General features: G+C 41.3%; 2 protein-coding genes across 5 annotated transcripts in view; one reads left to right on the top strand and one right to left on the bottom strand.

The window, feature by feature from the left end:
- The window catches only part of nbeab (neurobeachin b), a 183307-nt gene that overhangs the window by 120893 nt on the left and 42769 nt on the right, over positions 1-19645 (top strand). For all 4 annotated transcript variants that reach the window (XM_076734998.1, XM_076734997.1, XM_076735000.1 and 1 more), the window contains 2 exons: positions 209-355; positions 6005-6141. In XM_076734998.1, the coding sequence (XP_076591113.1) occupies positions 209-355; positions 6005-6141 (284 nt within the window). The remainder of the gene's footprint in view (positions 1-208; positions 356-6004; positions 6142-19645) is intronic.
- Positions 6787-10011, bottom strand: mab21l1 (mab-21-like 1). The gene has a single exon (XM_076735006.1). The coding sequence runs from the start codon at positions 8752-8754 to the stop codon at positions 7675-7677; it is 1080 nt and encodes a 359-aa protein (XP_076591121.1). The 5' UTR covers positions 8755-10011; the 3' UTR covers positions 6787-7674.

The raw sequence follows: 19645 nt of genomic DNA, 5'->3' as shown, positions 1-19645 counted from the left end.
ACAGGAAAGTACAGTATTACTGAACAGGAATTTATCAATGGAAACTGCAGACATTTGTGGCAAAATAGGAAAAAGTGTAGGACTTTGCCAAAGAACAGACCATAGCCAGGTGTTCTGTCCGTTTAACCACAGTGACGCATAATGACCTGAGCTTTAGAGGTCAGGTTCAATATTAAGTGGTTTCTTTTCATAATATTTCTTTTGACAGGCACAGAGGAGGACGAGGCGGTCAAGTCTAAGAAGGTCTTCCGCAGCCAAATTGTGGCCAGCCAGAACCCCGAGACAGAGCTGATGCTGGAGGGAGACGATGATGCCGTCAGTCTGCTGCAGGAGAAGGAGATGGACAACCTGGGTGGTAAGTCAGCACACCAGCACCTCCATTAACCCCGAGTCAACATCGCCTCTGCTGGAGCATCGGCCTTGTCTTTTATCTGTCTTCTTCCTAATAGCTGGCATAGTTACAGTGTACTTGCTTAATATCAGTGCATGAAATGAAGTGTTTGGATCAATGTAATGACTTTTAATGCTCATTATATTGCATCAGAACAAGCACAAAGGAGGAGCTTTAAGATGTTTGGCATTAGTATTATTTAATATAAAAAAATCTATTTATCTAATGTATTTTAGTTTTGAGTTTACAGGTTTCTTTCTGCAGTTCACCTTCAGTTTGGTTCTGAAGTCAACGACTTTGTCTCTGTTCTAATCTGGACAGCTTAGGTCTGACAGCTACATGTTATTTTGGTCTGATAAGTGTCCTTCTGTGTTTTGTTTTGGATCTCGTCAGCACGGTTCCTTCCTCGAGTGTTTATCTCCAGAGGCAAGTCTTCTAAAGTTAAACTAACACCGGAAAGATGATCAATCCAGATATGTCACAACTCATATTTAGGAGTTCTCAAGCAATCAGCGATTGAAGTTGATACGAACCACTGCTTGCTAATGCTAAACTTTACAGTGGCCTTATTTAACCTGTCATCTGATCTGAGACTAGGCATTGTGTTTAGTTCATGTTATTAAACTCATATTATACTTACTTAAATGCTGACAGACCACCATTATGTCATGGAACGTCTGCTGTCTATGGCGAGTTTATTGGTCATTCCACCTTAATAAGGCCATAGTAAAGTATCACATGTTATAATGAAAGTGATCTTACTCCAGACACCTGATAACACAACTCTGTCTTACATTATTAAAACGTACTGAGTGAAAATCTGCTACATTTTGTAACCCTGAATCAAAATCCTGCTCAACGATAACATATCAATCAAACACTTGTATCTCCGTAAATATGTCAGTCAACAAATTGAGAAATTGTTGTAGTTAATCAACCTCTGTTTACATTTATTTTTCCAGTAAATACAATCCATTCTGTGGGAAATCTGAAATTACAGTAATTATCTGTCCTCATGTCAAATTGATATAATGTGTTCTATTTAAGCTGAACCTTGCTGAGAAAATTGCATATAACGTGCATTTGCTGTGTGGATGTGAGCACTTGCATGTGAAGGGAGAGCAGACAACAACTTAATTATCCTGCAGTGAAACTAACCTCTCTACACTGAACAATAATTAAGAGATTCATTTGCCAAAACAGCTGAGGAAAGGCAACTGCAATATTAAATCATTATTAATCTTAGATTTACTTCACCCCTGTGAGTGTTATCATTTGTTTTTCTTTTAATCAGCGTCTTAATACTTTGTCTGACACAATTCAGTCAATAGTGCAGCTTACTGCCAAGGCGAAGGTTGCCCAAAGATCCTGTAATTTAACCAGCATCACGCTCTGTGTGAGCCAAACTATCAAGCCAACCGCTAGCTGCCAAGTAGCTGCCCTAGCTTTAAAAGGTAAGTTATCCAGAGTTCACATGAGTTTTGAGTGTAGATCAAGAATGCGGCGCTGCGTACTCGTCAACAAAGCCAAATACTCACTCAACACTAACACCTCATGCAAATAATTGGTTCCTGGTTTAAAGCCTAAATTAAACAGGCTAGTAAGGCTCAGCCCTGGCAGCCATTATCAGTTCTAAAAACATATCACATATTCCAGTGAGGAGGATAATAAAGCAGTAAAAAAGTGAAAGTTTCTCCTCTAATGGTGAGAAGTCTAATGGCAACTGTTGCTGGCTGTTGTTGTTGGATGTTGCTTTATTTTGGATTATTATTTTAGTGGATTTAAAGGAACATTTGCAGCTCTACTGTTGCACAAACAGCCCTTAAGCTGACATGTTTTGTATTAAAAAATGTTTTCAATCATGTCTAATCTTTGATGTGTTCCCGTTTTCATAGAATTCATTAATTCGAGCCGGATTGAACTGAAAATGGAGGGTGTTCTTGTTTTGGGAATGGGGTTACAATAATAATCTAGTGTCTGATCTAATTTTTGTTACCAGGCTCTGCAAGCTAAACAGCTTGTCTTTAAACTATTTCAACAGAAGTGTCACAGGACTGATTGCATAATCTAGTCAACTGACCCGTTATGTTACCAAAATCTGGGCGGGAACTGAAATAGTGACAAATATGAACGCATCTGTGTATTGGTTTCTTCCCATGTATATGATAGAAACTGCATGAAAAAAGATGCCCGAGACTCAAAATTTCCAAATACTTGAATAATAACATCAGATTCAGTGCCTTGTATACATTATCGAGTTATCCTGTCTCCTGACGCTCGGGCTGAGCCAGGGCACTGCTGAGTAGTGAAATCCTCTCTAAGATCCCACAGATGAATCTCAGAGGAGGACGCTAACCCAGCCTCTTTGTCTCAGGGCCCGCAGGCAGCCAAACCCTGCATGTCTGTCAGATGAACCCTGCGCTGCCCAATCAGAAGAGCAAGGCGAGGGCTAAAATACAATGAGAATGAATTCTCCCCAGAGAGCTAATAATGACCTTGTACCAAGCAGAAATGCTGAGATTGAGTATTTGAGACATTTATGATGCGTGAGCTTGTTTGAAATTATCAACCAAACTTTGAAGGTGGACATTGACCTTAAAGAATAAGTGCTAGGATTTAAGATTTTTTTTTTTTTTTTTTCCAGTGTGTTTCAAAGTTGACTCGTGTTTTCACCAGTAGGGGAGCTCCCTCGCTCTCAACATTTGGGTAATGTTTTTACCAGGATGCACTGTCTGTGTTTGGCCTGTATCTAATCTCAGGCATGAACAGCCTTAATGAGAGATCTGGGACTAGATCCTTGTCAACAACAGTGCTCCTCCTGCCAGCCTTTGGGTCAGTGCCTGCCGCTGCTGCCAAAGGGGCGGCGCCTGCAGTCCAGGGCTCAGGCAGTTGTGGTTACAGAACCTATGATTAGTTTTGCTCCCCCACAAACATTGGAGATACTGTCTGTGCTTGTACTGGCATTAAACGTGCCTTTTTTGCGTGCACATATTGTAACCAAAGTCGGGTAAAATAGCAACTTAAAGACGAGCACGTGAGAGGAAAAAAGAGAGGAGCCTGAGCCTCACAAGGCATTTCTCATGTCAAGCAAGAGTCGGTAGATTTGACTGTTCTGCTGGTACCGGAACTGCCTTAGTGTACCCCGTGGTGTGGTTTCGCAGCCACGACCATTTTGTTCTGCCTTAATTTAGCCTTTCTGTATCCATTTTAGTCCCCATTCACAATACCGATCCCTTGAGTGGTGACATGTTTATAAAAGAGTAAAACCAACATAACATTTCTGAATGTAATCTCAGAGAAAAAGTGAGTGAAAGAAGGGGTTAGTAAGGGGTTTATTTTGCATAACCAAGTTCTCCTAGTTTTTTTTTCTTCTTTTTTTTTTAAATTCAAAGGTCTACAAGTGCTTTCTTAATATAAACAGAATATGGGTGACACCAAAAAGAAAATATACAAACAACACTGGAAAACAGAATTACTTACATTAAATATTTAAGATTTTTGCTCCTTTTTAATTAATTATTGTGTGCTGCAGCCTTATTAAATAGTATTTCTCTAGGCTTGTGCGTGTAAGCGTTCTATTTTGAAAGATGAATGCATACTTTGAACACGGTGGAAAAAAAACAGTCATTGCTTCAGTGACTCAAATGAACAACAAGGCAGTGTGCCTCAGACGCTCGGCCTGCAGTAGGTTAGAATGGCTGCGGCCGTGCATTCGTGTGTATTGTGTGTATCTGCTGTGCTTCCACTTGTGCATGTTTGCAAGTGAATGATGGCGCTCAGGTGTGCCTATTGCACTTGTATTTCTCTCGTAATGTAGAATATAAAAGCGCTCGGCCCTATCAAACACCGCAGTCCAGCGGATGGATTGTGGGTAATAATATACCCATCTTCTCAGCAGTTCTCCCAAACTCCCACCACGCCGAAATGAGACTTTTCATCACTTCATTAAACTGGCCTGTCATTTGACAAATATTTGCATTTTTATTAAAAGAAAGACCCAACAGCCGGATGTTCCAAGCTTTAGCTTATACACACCACTCATCCTGTGTAACTTGCCCTTAATTTCATTATTCTCCTGTAAACATTTTAATGCCATATAGCCTAATTATGGAAGAATCCCTGAGGGGATTACTGCCTAATCCTCTTCCTCCCCATGAGCACTGGATGCTGTGGCTTAATGCTTCAGGCATTGTGTCTTTCTGTCTGTGTAGCCCCCAAGGGCTGCAATACAATGCACCAGCAAAAGTGTTAATGGTTATAATAATAGAAGTGATAATAATAATAATAATAATAACAACAGTTACTCATAAATGCTTTCACCTTTAAATTGCAATTGAATATTTATTTATTTATTTTTTGTCTGTCCTTTTTATCTTTTATTTACTCTAAACGTTATCTACAATGCAGTAAAACAGGCTGCAAGTATTTACTCTTCATATGAAGCTTGTAAGCAACGTGTAGCGCCTGAGCCGATAGCATCAGCAGATAGGATCACCGTTAATGGACCCGAGCAACGCAGAGGAAAAATCCAGGGAGGGCGGCGAGACCGTGCAGCCGGCAAGAGCGATGAAGGGGCGCTCTGGGAGTTGAGACCGAAATCCACTTGTATTCCTGTAACACTATCGGCCATAATTGGCTGAGGAACGCAGATTAAGATTGATGAGACATTAAAGTGGCTCTTTGGAGTTTAAGGGATCGATAAATATCCTGATTTCGCGAGCTTTCGTTTGAGAGCAGACAAATCACTGTAACGGTGCTCCACAGCGACACTGATCTGAGAACATGGAGGATGAGGCAGAGGGAGAGAGGGAGGGAGGAGACTGAAATAAAGATGTGATCACTATCAGCTGGCGGGGTCACAAACCCACCTTCAGATCCTGCTCTGCTATTTGGACTCGAGAACAAACTTGCAGTTTTAATGTTTTCCTCCATTACTTAATTTATGAATTGGAGAATAAAAGAGCAACTTTCTTTTTTCTTTTTTTTTTTTTTCTCCATTTTCGGAATGCACTTGTAGACTGATGCCTTTTCACCTGTGCTGCAAATGCATGACGATGATATGCGAGGAAAATAAGAAATTAATTTCTATTTTATTTTATTTAACGTCATGAAAACCTCTTTTTTTCTTGGTGGTAATTTGCTATGATCCGATTATCAGTGCATCAGTGGTTTACAAACAGGTACAAATAGGTACAATGTTTTGATGCCACCTCTATCCATTTATAGGCCTGATAAATCTACTGTATTATGCGCAAATGTAGAAATGTGCAATTCAAGACAAGGAGGCGTTCAAACGCGTTTGTTTTGTGGCGCGGTAAATAATAAAGGCTACTAAAATGAAGACTTTCACGGAGCTGTGGAAATGCGTGATATTTAACTGAACTGCAAGGATTAATAAAAAAAAAATAATTAAAAAAACCCTTAATGTTTCTAAGCGCAGGGTGAATGCGCACGTAGCGCTGCGGTTTGACGCAAACAGGCCGCTGCCATGATGTTATCCTCCTTTTACAAACTGAACCTCAGGCTCGCTTCATTTCACATAAAAATCGTCTTTTTTTGTTGTTGCATGTTACTGATTCTGCATGTGGCTGCCCCACCCCCTACACTCTGCAGGCCCAGTGGTCCTGAGCAGCCCGGCCCAGCTTGTTGCCCCCGTCCTGGTGGCCCGGGGGACTCTGTCCATCACGACCACTGAAATCTACTTCGAGGTGGACGAGGATGACCCTGCCTTCAAAAGGGCAGACTCAAAGGTAAGTAACCTGCAAGTGAGTGTGCAGTTTAAAGCGGGCAGTTTGGCTTCTGACACGTTTCACTTTTTTCATTCTAACTGGCCGACAGGTACACACGTGCACTGTGTTGTAAATACACAATTGTTGGTGAAGGAATTAAAACGCGGATTTGCACAGGTGATGTTTTCAGAGAGGTGCGCTGCTCTGACTTGCTTTTAAATGTTTTGTGCCAAGGACTTTGCTATAAATCACTGCTGATTTTTATTTTGAGTGTTTCCATTTGCTGCATTAATATGCACTAAAAAAAATCATATAATGCTCATTGAGGCCTACTCGTCGTGCAGGCTCCATCATCAAACAGTAGTGACAGTTTATCCACCAAGTTATGCCAAGTTGACCGGTTATCCAGCTAAATGTTGCACAGGAGGTTTTTGGATTAAAAAAAAAAAAAAAAAAAAAATCCACGCTAGTCGGCAGGGTTAAAGTGTTAAAGAGAGTATGAAAATGACTCCCTCCTGATTCGCCTGTTTTCCTTTTCAAGGTGTCAAACTCATCTACATAAAACACCTACAAGAGCCAGAAATGGAAGATTTGATTACGTTATTATCGCACGGTATTAGGCCTACTGTCAAAGACACATTTAATGAAACCATAATGGGACACAAATATAAAACAGCTCGATTTATTAGCTCTTTAAATTAGGTCAGAGACAGAAATAAAAAAATCAGATCACAGATGTTATAATCCAGTGTATTTCAAGTGCATTTTTTTCAATTAAACTGTAATATATATATATACTATATATATGTTTTCATTTTCATTTTTTATCAGGTAGGCCAAAGCATGGTAGAGAAAAACAACAACCAAAAAAAATGTTCGAGTACTTTAAATAAGAATTCAAGTAAATTGATGGAATGTTTTCATGTAACTGTCGTACGCCTACCATCAAAATGTAAACTTTCAAAAACAATGTCCATTGAAACAGATGAATCAGACTACCACTGATGCAAGTATAAATTAATAACGTTTCTACCAGATAAAGAAAAGGTTCAGAAGTAGATTTAAACAGGTGGATCCTATTTACGTGTCACAGAACAACATTCACAATTTCAGACCACTTGAAGCACAATCTATGAATGTATTTACAGTATAAAATGTACAGATGTGTGTTTTCTTTTTTCTTTCTTTTTTTTTTAAAGTTTGTCACGGGGCTTTATTTTAAAGCATTTAAGAAAATGTATGATTTGGCCAATCTTGTGGCACAGAGAGAAAAGGAGCCACTGTTGAGGTGGACTCCTGGATTAATAATTTAAATTTGCTCCTAAATATTGGCACCGCCAAAAAAAGGTGCACGGGGATAATGGCAAACTGAGCTGTCTGTCATAAAAATCATCTTGAAACAGGCTCGGCCAAAACATATGCAACAACAGAGGACAGTCACATTTCACAAGACTTTGCAAATTGGTTGGCAATGTTATTTTTTCTGTCCGTTCATGAGCTCGTTAGGCCTCTTTACCACAATTATTAAGACGAGGAGAACTAACATATTTTACCTCAGAGTTTCTCCAAGCTTTTGGGGTTGGTCAGTATTTCTCTTGCCAGTCGCCAAGTCTGTTTGGCTGCGTTCTCTAGAGCAGAGTGAGGTTTTCCTTGAAACAGGTCTAAATTGGGCAGGAAATAATGCGGGCACCTTCTGCACTGCAAACATGAAATAAGCTGCAATAGTATCCCGTTCAGACGGTCGCCGAGGCAGTTCTCATCCCAGTCCGACTCCCTGGGATGCTTCTCACACTCGTAGGAAACCAAAGTTTTCATGTGGTAGTTGTTCAGGGGTTGTCCGGGCAGTTCGAGGTGACGGTCGCGTAAGGCTTTGAGGACTGACAAGCACTTCTTCCTGCATCCACCCAGGAGGAGCCGGTTCTCGGCCTCGGCGAACTGCAAGACCCAGGCGTCGCTCTCTGCTGAGCTCTGCTTGCCGTTCAAGGAGTAGCACTCTTTGGATAAAAGATTGAAACCTTCCGCTTTGACTTCTGCCACCCGGTTAGGTCCCGGCCAGGGGATGTGAGGGAGAGGCCAGTGCGCGGCGCTTCGCGGCCAGATCCCAGTGCACTTGAACGCCGGCGTGATTTGCACCACATATCTGTCTCTGATGCGCAACTTCACCTCACTGGTGTCAGCGACCATTTTGACAACATCTCTGTAGCTGCATTTATCCACTGCTTGCGCCACCAGTGTCTGAAATCTCGATCGGATCTTGCGTGCCGAGAGGTAACCGGAGGCTGTGATGAATTCAACCCAGAGAGACATGCTTCTCTTGCGGCCGTCGCTGAGCTTGAGCACGGCGCAGCCCGGGAGAGATCCGTCATCCACAAAGTTGAATACTCCCATCTGATTCAGATAGAGCACAACCTCGAACTCGGTGGGTGAAATGACCTCCAGTCCCTCGAAACGATTATCCATCTCGCTGAGAGAGCTGATGAAGCGGGGTTCCTGCACCTCGACCTCCTTCAGGACATCCGATACCACCTTGCACACCTCCCGGATGGTCTTGGAGATGGCTGCTTTTCGAGACTGACATTTCTCGTTGTAGTATTTGTTGAGGTGATACACCAATTTTGCCTGGGCGGCTATCATATTAGGGCAGAGATCCGGGTTATACACCGGAGTCTCGCAATAAGCCGAGGGATCCAACGCGGCTGTTTGTACGGGAGCCAATTTTAGAGAAGAAAGAAAGCTATTTAAAAAGAAAAAAATGTCTATTTATAAGACACCTATTCAAAACTGTGCTCAGAGCACATGCGTAATAATCAGATCATAACATTCACAGCTGTTGTACCGTAAACTGCATTGAAGTGCTCCAAGCAAGTCCTCGAATTTATCAGGATGATCAGATTAGAAGTCCATTTCAACCTTGTGAGGTGCAGTAACAGGAAAAATAAAGCCTTCTGGTTTTTCTCTGATCACTGTGCCAGTTAGGAGTCCGCGTAATTGCGCAGAGTGGAGTGTGCCTCCTGACGCAGACGCCCGGTGTTGCTGTGTTTTACAACAGGGACACACACACTCTTTATTATAAGGGAGGAGTTGAAACCAAGATGTCCAATCGCTGTCTGATGCGTCACCGCTTCCCAGTTTATCGAAAACAAATTCGTCCCCGGGTGTTATATACAAGTAAAAAGTACAGGTAGTAGTAGTATATCGAGGAGCGGAAGTACACCTACGCATTTGGAGAGAAGGGAAAAAAAAAACAGCATTTTAACAGCGTTACGTCGCTTTTTCTTGGACTCTATCTGCTGCTCTTTTTAGTCAGCTATTGAATCATATATGAAACAGTAGGTGGATTCAGAATTGTTAAATTAGGTTATTTATGTATTTGGCTAATAAAACATTTAATTTCGCCGTAGACGCATTATTTAAATCTTTTATTTCCTCCAGTGGACCGGATCTAATTTCTTCTACATACAACACATCAGATAAATTGAAATTACAGTAATTTGGGGTGTTTTTGTTACACAAAATTAGTTCTATTTTATAAAGTAAGTTTGGCTTGTTTGTGCGTTTTGGGGCCGTATATTAATGAAATAATCGTGAATTAGTTAATTAATTAGACCTTTCAGCGTTTGCTCATTTCATTGCGATACCAGGCTTATTTCTCAAAGACGGAAAAAAAAGCTACCGTGCTATTTATATCTGGCATTGTGATTATATTTAACCCCTTAACTGTCGTGGCTGTGATCCATAAGAGAGTTTATATCTCGAGTTTGATCTCTGGATCCTGACTGTTACCATGCAGATTGAGGTTTACTCGTTTTGCTCTTTTACTGAGCAGGAGCAGCGTGTCTGTGTTGTGCATCTCACGCGGCAGTGTTTTCCAGTCATTTAATCAATGTGTGATGTGAGAAAAAAAAAAATCTAACAATTGTGATCAACATACATTTCTTTCTTGCCTTGCTCAAAAATGCAAGGTAATTGTATTCATCTGCTAAACGAAAGAATAATGTGTTAAAAAAAAACGTGAATGCGTCTGTGCTTTTATAATCATTTTATACTGGAAATAATTATTGTTTTTGTTTTCAGAAATGTCTTTATTACATTGAAGAGAATAATATAAATTGGCTTGCTGCAACCTGTTAATGATAATTTTCAATTTTTTCTTCAAGAACAAGATAATAATAGTAACAACAGAACGATAATAGCATAAAATGCACAGTTTAAATGTTAAATAAGAAAAAGCTAGATTTAAAAAAACAACCGCTAATAATTCTAACAATTATAGTTAACCATTTTATGGAAAGTCCCATGATGTATTTATGTGCTGTTTTTAGGTACAGCCATGTTGTCCTGACACAGACAGTGATTCACAATAAAGAGATATTGCATCCACACTAAACCCTCTCTGGCTCTCATCATTGCACTGGCACTCCATCTCACAAGGTACAGTGCATCCTTTGAAGAGGACTTCAAAAAGATAATGCTGCATGGATCAGATAAGGAACACAAAGGCATTTACACTCATCTCTGCTCTAGTCAGAACTGCATAAGACCAGACATTATGAGGGCAAACCGTCTCACGTCAGCTCTGACTCTCACTACATGGATGTGGCTGAGCAGGAGGGTGGCGTGTGCGGGAAGGACCCTGATAGATAGGTGACTCCCATTATCATCACAGCCTGTCATGGACACACTGCCAGTAGCTTCTTGGCAAGCCCCAATGATCATTGCAGACTGTTACCAGGCAGAAATTCCAGATATCTAGAGCATCTTTTTTTTCATAAGTCTAATTGTAGGACATGAGTTCTATATAAAGGTTAATTCTGAAAATTAAATCGGATGAGCAGGTCTATATTCCATTTAGGTCAGATTTAATTTCACAACCAAAAATGTATATTCTCACTGACATATTTTTGGAGGATATGGAGGACATTATGGACGGCTTTCATGTGGTGAGAGGTAGCTAAAAGCCTCTTCCCCTTTCAAGCTTTGATAGTCTTTTCTCTCACTCTCTCCCACTGTCTGTGGCCCAGCAGGTACTTGCCTTTTATTGAAACCAGACTAGCTTCACTTTCCAGGCTATCTTGCTCCAAGTCAGATACCTCAGAATCCAGTTGCACCTCTTGAGTTTGTGCTCCAGCCTTTGGTCGTCCGTATGCGTGATAGAAGGGAGGATTTTCATTGAGATTATCACCTCCTAATCTAAAGCATGTGGCTGCACAGATCTCACAGTAACTCAACCTGCTCTGCAGTCCCAAGACTCCAGCAGTTGTCAGGTCTAGCCTAAGACAATCAAATCTGCTTACCCATATCTTTACCATTACAACATTGCAAGCTTTGTTGCTTCATTCGCCATCCCGCCAGGCTATTGGAGGCCCTCCTCTGTGATATATGGGCCTGTGATTCCAGCACAGGCCTATTTCTGACCCAGCAAAATGCATGCACGGTTGTGTAAATCAATACAATGACTTCTACTTCCCCTAATTTTGCACGAGCATGTGACCCTGTTTTGAAGGCTTCTTTGTTTCCACAGCATGCCTCTACACTTATTCATTTTTTTCTCCTCCATTTTTCTTTTTCCTTTCTTCTACTAAGACTGATCGTCCTGTTAACATGGCTGGGCATAAGGTCAATGGTGCTTGTCTGATGACTAAAATTGCCCTTTGATGACACCCCTCGTGCGCTGAGTGACTTGAAATGATATTCTACTGATTGCAGCCGAAGTCATTAAATGTGTGTTGCTTTATTTTATATCGTATTATGGATGCTTTATGCAGAATTTATGCACATAAATAATTAATATATGACTAACACACGTGTTCGTATAGAAATGAGCATTATCTGTGAAAACATGGTTCTTTTTATTGTCTGTACAATACAGCGTTTAGCCTCAAGCATTTCATAAAAAGGAAGAGGAGGAAGTGAAAAAGCCATGCTCCACAAAGACGAATGTTTATTGGCTGATATGACCAACACAATCCTCTGTGGCTTTGTGTTCAACTATGCTTTATAAACAAAAGGATTTACAGTGATATTTATGTATGCTGCCTTTAAGTTTCAATTTTCGGCATTACCTCATGACTATTAACAAAAGAGTTAATGACGTTACAAAAGTAAAACATTTATCTGATATTAAGCTGGATCAAGACCTTTATGACCAGCAGTCTTCTGACTGGCATCATAATTATGACGGCCATTTTATTATTTCAATAATCCTATTACACAAGAACAAATAAGGTCTGCCATATGCCTTTTCATACATTTTCTGGGGTCATTTAGTTTTGAAAAAGAGAATCTCAAGCGATATCCCAAATAAAGGGAGTTTACCAGCTAGCTCCCAAGCTAATATGCAGATTAGTCAAAGTGGACTTAATAGGATGACATATTTCTATATAAATCAGATTAAAAGCAGTAACACTTCAGACATGTGACATCAACACTGGCTCTCAAACTGTGAGAAATAATATACTTTAATCTCATGGGATAGCCTCTCACATTGACACATTTTCTATAATTTTATTTGTCACACAATGAAATTGTCATTGGGATTTTTAATAACAGAACATTAGTATTCCAAGCAATATGGTGTCTCTGTAGGAAGCCAGTTAATTTTTGGGCCCGGAGCTGCACTGAGGACCCCCTTTGGATTGTGTCCATTCATTTGTTTTATTCTCTGCTGTGTATTAGCAGCCTTCTTTGGAGGAGTCAGGAAGCAGGACCACATAGCCAGAGGCTCTCAGAGACCCTCTGACGATCAGCTCAACAGGCTCTGTTCGCTGTGAGCTGTGTCCACAACACATACATACACAGAAAATACCAAACTTATCAGCGTGATGGAAATTTTTCAGAAAACAGATAGGGGGAGAAAAGTGTAAATTATGAAACTTAATTGATTGTCTCAGCTTCATTTGGCCCTTCACCCCTCCCCTCTGCAATATGGTACGCTTGTCAGCCTTTGTGATAAATTACATGCATGTATTTGCATGAATTTAGCATGAATGCAGTTCAGTTTTGTTAGCCAAAATACTGATCCAGAAAATGTCTGATTTGCTTCATGAAAGGAAAATACTACCTTACATTGTGCTCACTGCACCTTTTTGCTGCACAGGTTATGCTGTTGGCAGTCGAGCGCAGTGAAATTGCTGGTGCAGTGCTTTCCACTCGTTTTATTAGCACGCAGTTTAGCATTGTATTTTGTTGTACATGACATTGCTAAACGTTGGGTGTGTTAGAGACTGGAGCAGGATTCTTGCTGCTTTATTATTAGTTTATTCAGCATATTTTTACCTGTTATTTTCTGCAAATTGGGAGGGCTTAGATTGTTCTAAAAGAATTGGCTAGTTTATTCATAAAAATGCAGTTCTTTTTCATTTTCTTTTATTTATCAAAGAAAACTACATGCCTGACTGTCTTGTCTCTTGTAAAAGGCAAGCATTCAGCAGCAGTAGCAGCAGCAGCAGCAGTGTGATTAATCTTAATGTCTGCGAGATGTCTACCATCTAAAGGTGGGCGCTGTAATCATCTGCCCACTGACCCCATGATGCTCATCTACAGTCCTCCCTGCAGCCCCTGTGTCTTATAAGTAATTTCAAAATTCAGATTAACTGAGCATGGTTCTCTCCCACATGTCATGTGATCTAAGAGTAGGAGTAAATCGCACCAAACAAAGGGAATGGAGGAGTTGGTGGCATATTGTAGGTTTGGGGCTGTTGGTAATCAAATGCTGCTGGTGAGGCCTGTGATGAAATTAGGCAATGTTGCCTAAATAAGGGATGAAGGGTTCATAATTGCCAGTCCTAGAGATCTGAGGTGCCGGGTGCCAACTGTCAGAACAGGGCTAATGATGACAAATGTCCCTGTATGCAGATTGCTGCAGCAGCACGGGTGTGCAGCTGAGAAAGAACAAGAAAAGAAAATGCAGAGGGCCTAATAAGAGAAAGCTTGTGTGCACATATTTATTGACCTACATGGAAACAAACCTCCCAAACTGATGAGCCTTTTTTTTTTTTTTTTTTAAAGTACTCAAGCTTGATGCTGTTTAAACCTACCATTAAATGGAGGAGTCCCCTACAGTGCCTGTGACTGATGCTAATAGTCATTAATCTCCTTGACTCTGAAGAATCCTTGGGATCTGCTACTTTAACCAATATGGTGAACAAAAAATAGCAGCTAGTATTAACATACATTTGCTTGCAATCTTGTCAAGACGATTTAACAATAAATGTTTGTCCTGTTGGAAAAATACGTCTATATTTAGCCAAACAATCCATCATCTCTGGAGGAGTGGACATGCACAATAAGCATGGATCAGCATTGTCCTTGTGTGGAGTTTTCCTCATTAGCTTTTCTAAAGTTGATGCTTTGGTCATTATTGTGCAAGTGTGTTATAAAAAAGAGAAATGGCCTGTTACTCTGGGGCCCATGTGCAAAATAACAGACTATTCCTGGTTAACATAGCTGAACTGTTGCTGGTTAACGTGGCTTTATAAAAAAAGTTTGTGTCTTAAAAGTGTGCTTGATTTTAACCACCTTTTGTAGCAGGGAGCCATAAATCTGATTTCACTTACTGTGACGCAAGACTCACGCTAATAAAAGAGCAAACCCAGAGTGTTGCATGGCCAGATTTCCCCAATTTGTTGCATGAATGGCTTTTGAAAGGGGTCCCTCTTTGTACAAAGGGAGTCTCGTCTTTGTTTGGTTTCGCCCCATCTGTGTCATCTGGTGGTCTGTGCAAGAGGGTGGTGTCTCGGGGTGCTCCCCAGCGGCGATGCCAGTTGTTTTATGGACTCGGTGGAGTGGTGCTGGGAGTTCATAAGTTGGCTGGCCCATTGTGTGCTGAGCCCAGCTGACACGTGTGAATTGACTCCAGCATATTGACAGATCATTTCCATTAATGAATCGGAGGAGTCTGCCTTGTTTCACTCTGTGATTTATGCCCTTGCTTCATCATCCTCTGAGCTCAGGGTTAACTAACAACCCCCTGAATGACTCAACCACAGCTTGCTGAGTGAAGGGAGTTTGCTTTGTGCAGTAGTTTTATGCATGGATGGATATACTTTAAATGATATTTAAACATTTTGTGTTTTATATTTCAAGGTGAATCAAGTGAATGTAAGTAAACAAACCAAAATAACAAGTTTGTCTCAGAATTTGTTCGACGTCCTCTATCCTTAGACTCTCCGAGGATCATCTTTTATGTCTGATATTAACATGAATATCTTGGTTCAAGTATGAATAACTGTTATTGAGAAATTTTTTAATGAAGTTCTGCACATTAAAACATGAAACTGCCTATGAGGAATAGCTGGGTCATGTGCAGTCTGAACAAGCCACCCTAGACGACTGCGTTTATCAAAGAACTGTTTTCTGTTAGGGATCTGTGTCTTGATTTGATATTGAGCTGCTTTTGTTTGTAACCGCTGGTGTCTCATCAGCTCTGCCCTGATCCTCCATGGCGAGCGTCCAGGTTGTTCAAAGCCACAGCCACACACTGCTGATAGCGCTGGCCTCAGCCTGCCCTGTCACCCCCACCACTGCTGCCACATGGAAGGCACATTTGCTCGCCACCATTTTATGCCGCTGTCACCCTCTCTTCAAGAGCGAGGGGAAAGAGGGGAGGTGAAAAGGAAAGGAGGGAAAGAGGGAGGCTCACCCTGAGCGGATGCTAGACAAAGATGGCAGCAGAGACATTTTGTCTACTTTCATTAGTTCTGGTGGTGGTGAGCTGTGCTGAATATTAGCCTGTTACCGGCAAAGCCACACATTGTGGAGCACAGACGGAGAGCATGTCACAATCAAATCTACCCCACCTCATTTCCATCTTCCTCACTGAAAAAGTGGGACATATGGGGCAGGATGCCAATTGCTTATTTTATATGGTAATGAACATCCCTCAAACCGTGTTATATGGTAGGTGTGTCTCAACCGTGACAAAGTTTATCTCACAAATTTACATGTATATTCCCAGTAAGGAAATATGTTTTCAGATCCTGACAGACTACAGCAGCTTATGTGCTACATGTCATTAAGAAATGAATGAACTTCGCTGGCCTTCACTCGTACTTTCACTGTAATTGTTTTGTTGTGACAATGTCACATCCAGCTAAACTCAAACCCGTCCTAAATCAGTTCTGTCATTTCCTCGAGTATCTAGTATTTGATGTCTGTCAGGTTAAATTTGGACCCTACCTAAACTCGTCCACACACTGTATGGATATGTGCGTACGTGATGGAGGGGGTCTAATGCATGTGAGTGGAGGACAGTTGGGGATGTGATATTCTTGTGATGAGCTTGATTGTTAGATTGCTTTTGTGTGTGATCACCATGACGTAATCACCCAAATCCCCTTTTTGGAGTTCTGCCAAAACACAGATGCTTCTGATTCTTTTGTTTATCTAAATAACAACAGTATCACAGCGAGTCCCTGATTTGTGCTAACCCCAGTGTGCATGTGTGTGTTTGGAGATGTATCTGAATGTTGTTTTGTCCTGCTGGGCTTTCATCTGTTGGACTCATTATAGTAGTCATCTCACTGGGCGCGGGTAGAAGCTCAGGAGATGGGCTCCCCATGAAAGAGTCATGATGGATGAAGACGTGCTGATGTGCTGGTTGCTGCCTCCAGGCCTTCACCTGCTCAGGAATAGCCCCAAGGCAAGAAGAAGCAGGCCGCTCTGACCAGACACTCACACTTTTTTAGTGTTGCTTACTGTGAGCTGCTAGCTTGGAATCGAAGGTAAAACAAAAAGGAAAAAGTTAACTAAGTACTAAGTGATTTTTTTCTGAGTCTCTTTCTAATGATAAAAAAGGTGGATGAAAGCACCAAAACAGATGGATAAAGCTGTGCCGTTCTACCTTGTTAAATTTCAAACGATTTTATTAGAGTGTCAATTCCTTGGTCTTGGCAGGGCTTTGGAGGTGTCTGGGTAGGGAGTGCGGCAGCAGGGTGAGAGCATGTCGGCTGTTGACACCATCTAACGAAGGGAGGATTAGGAGTTTACAGAGGCAGTAATATGATAGGTCAAAAAGAGGAGGCACTCCTCCACAGCACTTGGCTCTGTAATGAATGATTGACTGGAAAAGGAGAAGCTGCCACTCGCTGGCTGAGTGCTCATCTTGACGCCTGCCGCACCGCTCCACGGCTCCCCTTGATCACGTTTCGCTGCTCCCTTCTCATCTAAGGCACCAGTCTGCAGGGAAAAGCTGCTTTTCCCTCTTATTTCTCTCCCTAATTTACACATTTAAGACATTTTTGTTTGCTTATTTGCAATTCCTTTTTTTGTCAGTGAGCCTCTCTCTATCAGTCCTATTCCCAGCCTGAAACCAGCCCCCGCCACACACACACACACACACACACACACACACTCTCACGCAAACACACTCCCGCACTTACAACCTTCCCTTTCTCTTCTGTTTGCCTTCAGGCAATGAACTAATTTCAGGTTCCATAATTGCAGTGTGTTGTACACCTGTCTGCTATTAATTCTCCCCTGTCTCTCATTCTCTTTCTTAATGAGATATTATTGTAATTATTGTCATTATGCTATTTTCCGTAATGGACTTGATTGATGTTGTTGTTATGGCACTATTTATTCTGTATAATAAAGGTAAATGTGGTGAGAACGTCGACAGGAATCGATGGTCTGAAACTGTGGTTATGAGTGAACTCAGTCCCTCATTCACTCATCAGCTGATCACAGAGTTCCCGCTCAGTGCAGAGTTTGTGTTGGATATGGAGAGGAGAGCTGAGCAGCCTGGTCACCGCTGAATAGGGCCCTGCTTGTAGCCATTTTAAGACCATTACAACGGTGAAAGGCTACACAATGGCCAGCGCTGGGCTTTGTTTCAGCCTGTCACTTGCACCCTGTGAAAATCAAATAGTGCTTTGCCTTAAAAGAAAAGGTGAAAAAGATTGTGCCTATACTCCCATTTTTGGAAAATCTGGTTGTGTTTTGAAAGGGAAAAAAGTTTCAGTGACTTGATTTTGAATGTTATTGTTCAAGAGGCAAACTACTGGAAGGAATGCTAAAGAAAACCTCAGCTGAATGAACTACGTTGAATTTTTTTTTTTCTTAGCGGCTCTCAATCCAATTAGGGGTTTAATAAGGGTCATGCATAGGGACTTCACGCTGCAGGTTGGTTTCTTTTGGGTGCTTTTGGGGAGTAGGATGGGTCTGAAGTTGGAGAGGGCCTGACTGAAGGCTGGTCTCTTTAATGTGTAGTGAGGGGTCTTGTGCCCTGGTGAGTCATTGAAACTGTCTGGGGAGCACAGATGATCTTTTCCGTTATTCTGAAGGCGAGGTCGGGAGATAATCTGACACTGTGGTTAGATTGGTTTCTCAGGTGGTACCAATTACCTGATCTGTCTCAAGCCTTTGCTCCCCCCTCACATGCTCCTGTGGTGTTGTCTCATTTACCTTGAATTTTGCAAATGGTTTATTTCTTTATATAAAGCATCTTTTTACTAATCAAATACTTAATTCACGTCAACATCAGGCAGCTCTTAGTTGCAATGTTTTTACCCCCATTTTCAGGTTTAATCTTACCTGGAAAGCTGCAACCTTTCTTGAAAATTGGAATGTGAGTAAATGCAGAAAGGCTATATGGGTCTTTAAAGGGGCCTTAGTTGATCTTTAATCTCTCCCCATGAGAGGGAAAGTGGGTAGGAGGGCCCTAGAAGTGGACACATCCAGCCTTTGTGGGTTTGTTCACATGCTGGGAGCTTTGAGTGTCTGACAGCCGTTTAACTCCACACGACCTGGTTCTCAAGTGCCATCGTTTGGGTGCTCTTGAATCCTGTTAGGAGCCATAATTACAATTCATGCACTCCGTGCGCTTCTTTGAAGAGGCATTGAGAGAGCAAAGAAGGGTGTGGAGAGCCCTAGCAATACTGGCCCTTCATCAGTGTGGAAACTCTCTGAGGCTTTCAGTTAAGTGTGTGAAAACTGTGGCCCGCATCGTCAAACTAAGATGCAACATAGTTTTATGCAATATACAGATCCACAGACTGATAAATAATTGAGGTATAGAATGGCAGCTGGTGTAAAAATGTGTATACGAGTAAATATTTTCTTTTTTTTCTGTAGTGCAAGCGGAAATATACATTCTACATGACACATTTTATAAAATTGCGCTTCTTTCAAGTATGCAAACACCTTCAATTGAAGTGCGAGTGAAGTGAAGCACATTCAATGACTTTCAAAGGGAAGGAGTAGAAAGGGTGAGCATAATGCCTAATAGGTGCTTTAGTAATTTCTGAGTTTTCATAGCTTAATCCGTTCTGAAAAGCTCAGGAGAAGAAAGGCTGCAAATGGCCCTCAGTATTAATTTGATGTGACTTCTGTACAATAAGGGCTGTGGATCCCAGAAGCCCATTTTCAAGCTTACCTTCTTTCATCATCCTCAGCCCTTGGAACTTTTGCCTAAATGTTTCATGAAACCAAGGCTGTAAGCCTCTTTGGTATTCTGTCTTTATAACGCCTGGTTTAAGACTATTATTACACCATGTTCAAGGCAGAGGAGCACATACAAACAGTGAAG

The sequence above is a fragment of the Chaetodon auriga genome, chromosome 7, assembly GCF_051107435.1.
Source record: "Chaetodon auriga isolate fChaAug3 chromosome 7, fChaAug3.hap1, whole genome shotgun sequence".
NCBI classification, from domain to species: domain Eukaryota; kingdom Metazoa; phylum Chordata; class Actinopteri; order Chaetodontiformes; family Chaetodontidae; genus Chaetodon; species Chaetodon auriga.
The sequence above is the reverse complement of the archived record's forward strand: the minus strand, read 5'-3'. Positions and strand labels throughout refer to the sequence as shown.

Bases quoted from the DNA above. Each gene is read 5' to 3' on its own strand.
- mab21l1 (XM_076735006.1), bottom strand. From the start codon at position 8,754: ATGATAGCCGCCCAGGCAAAATTGGTGTATCACCTCAACAAATACTAC.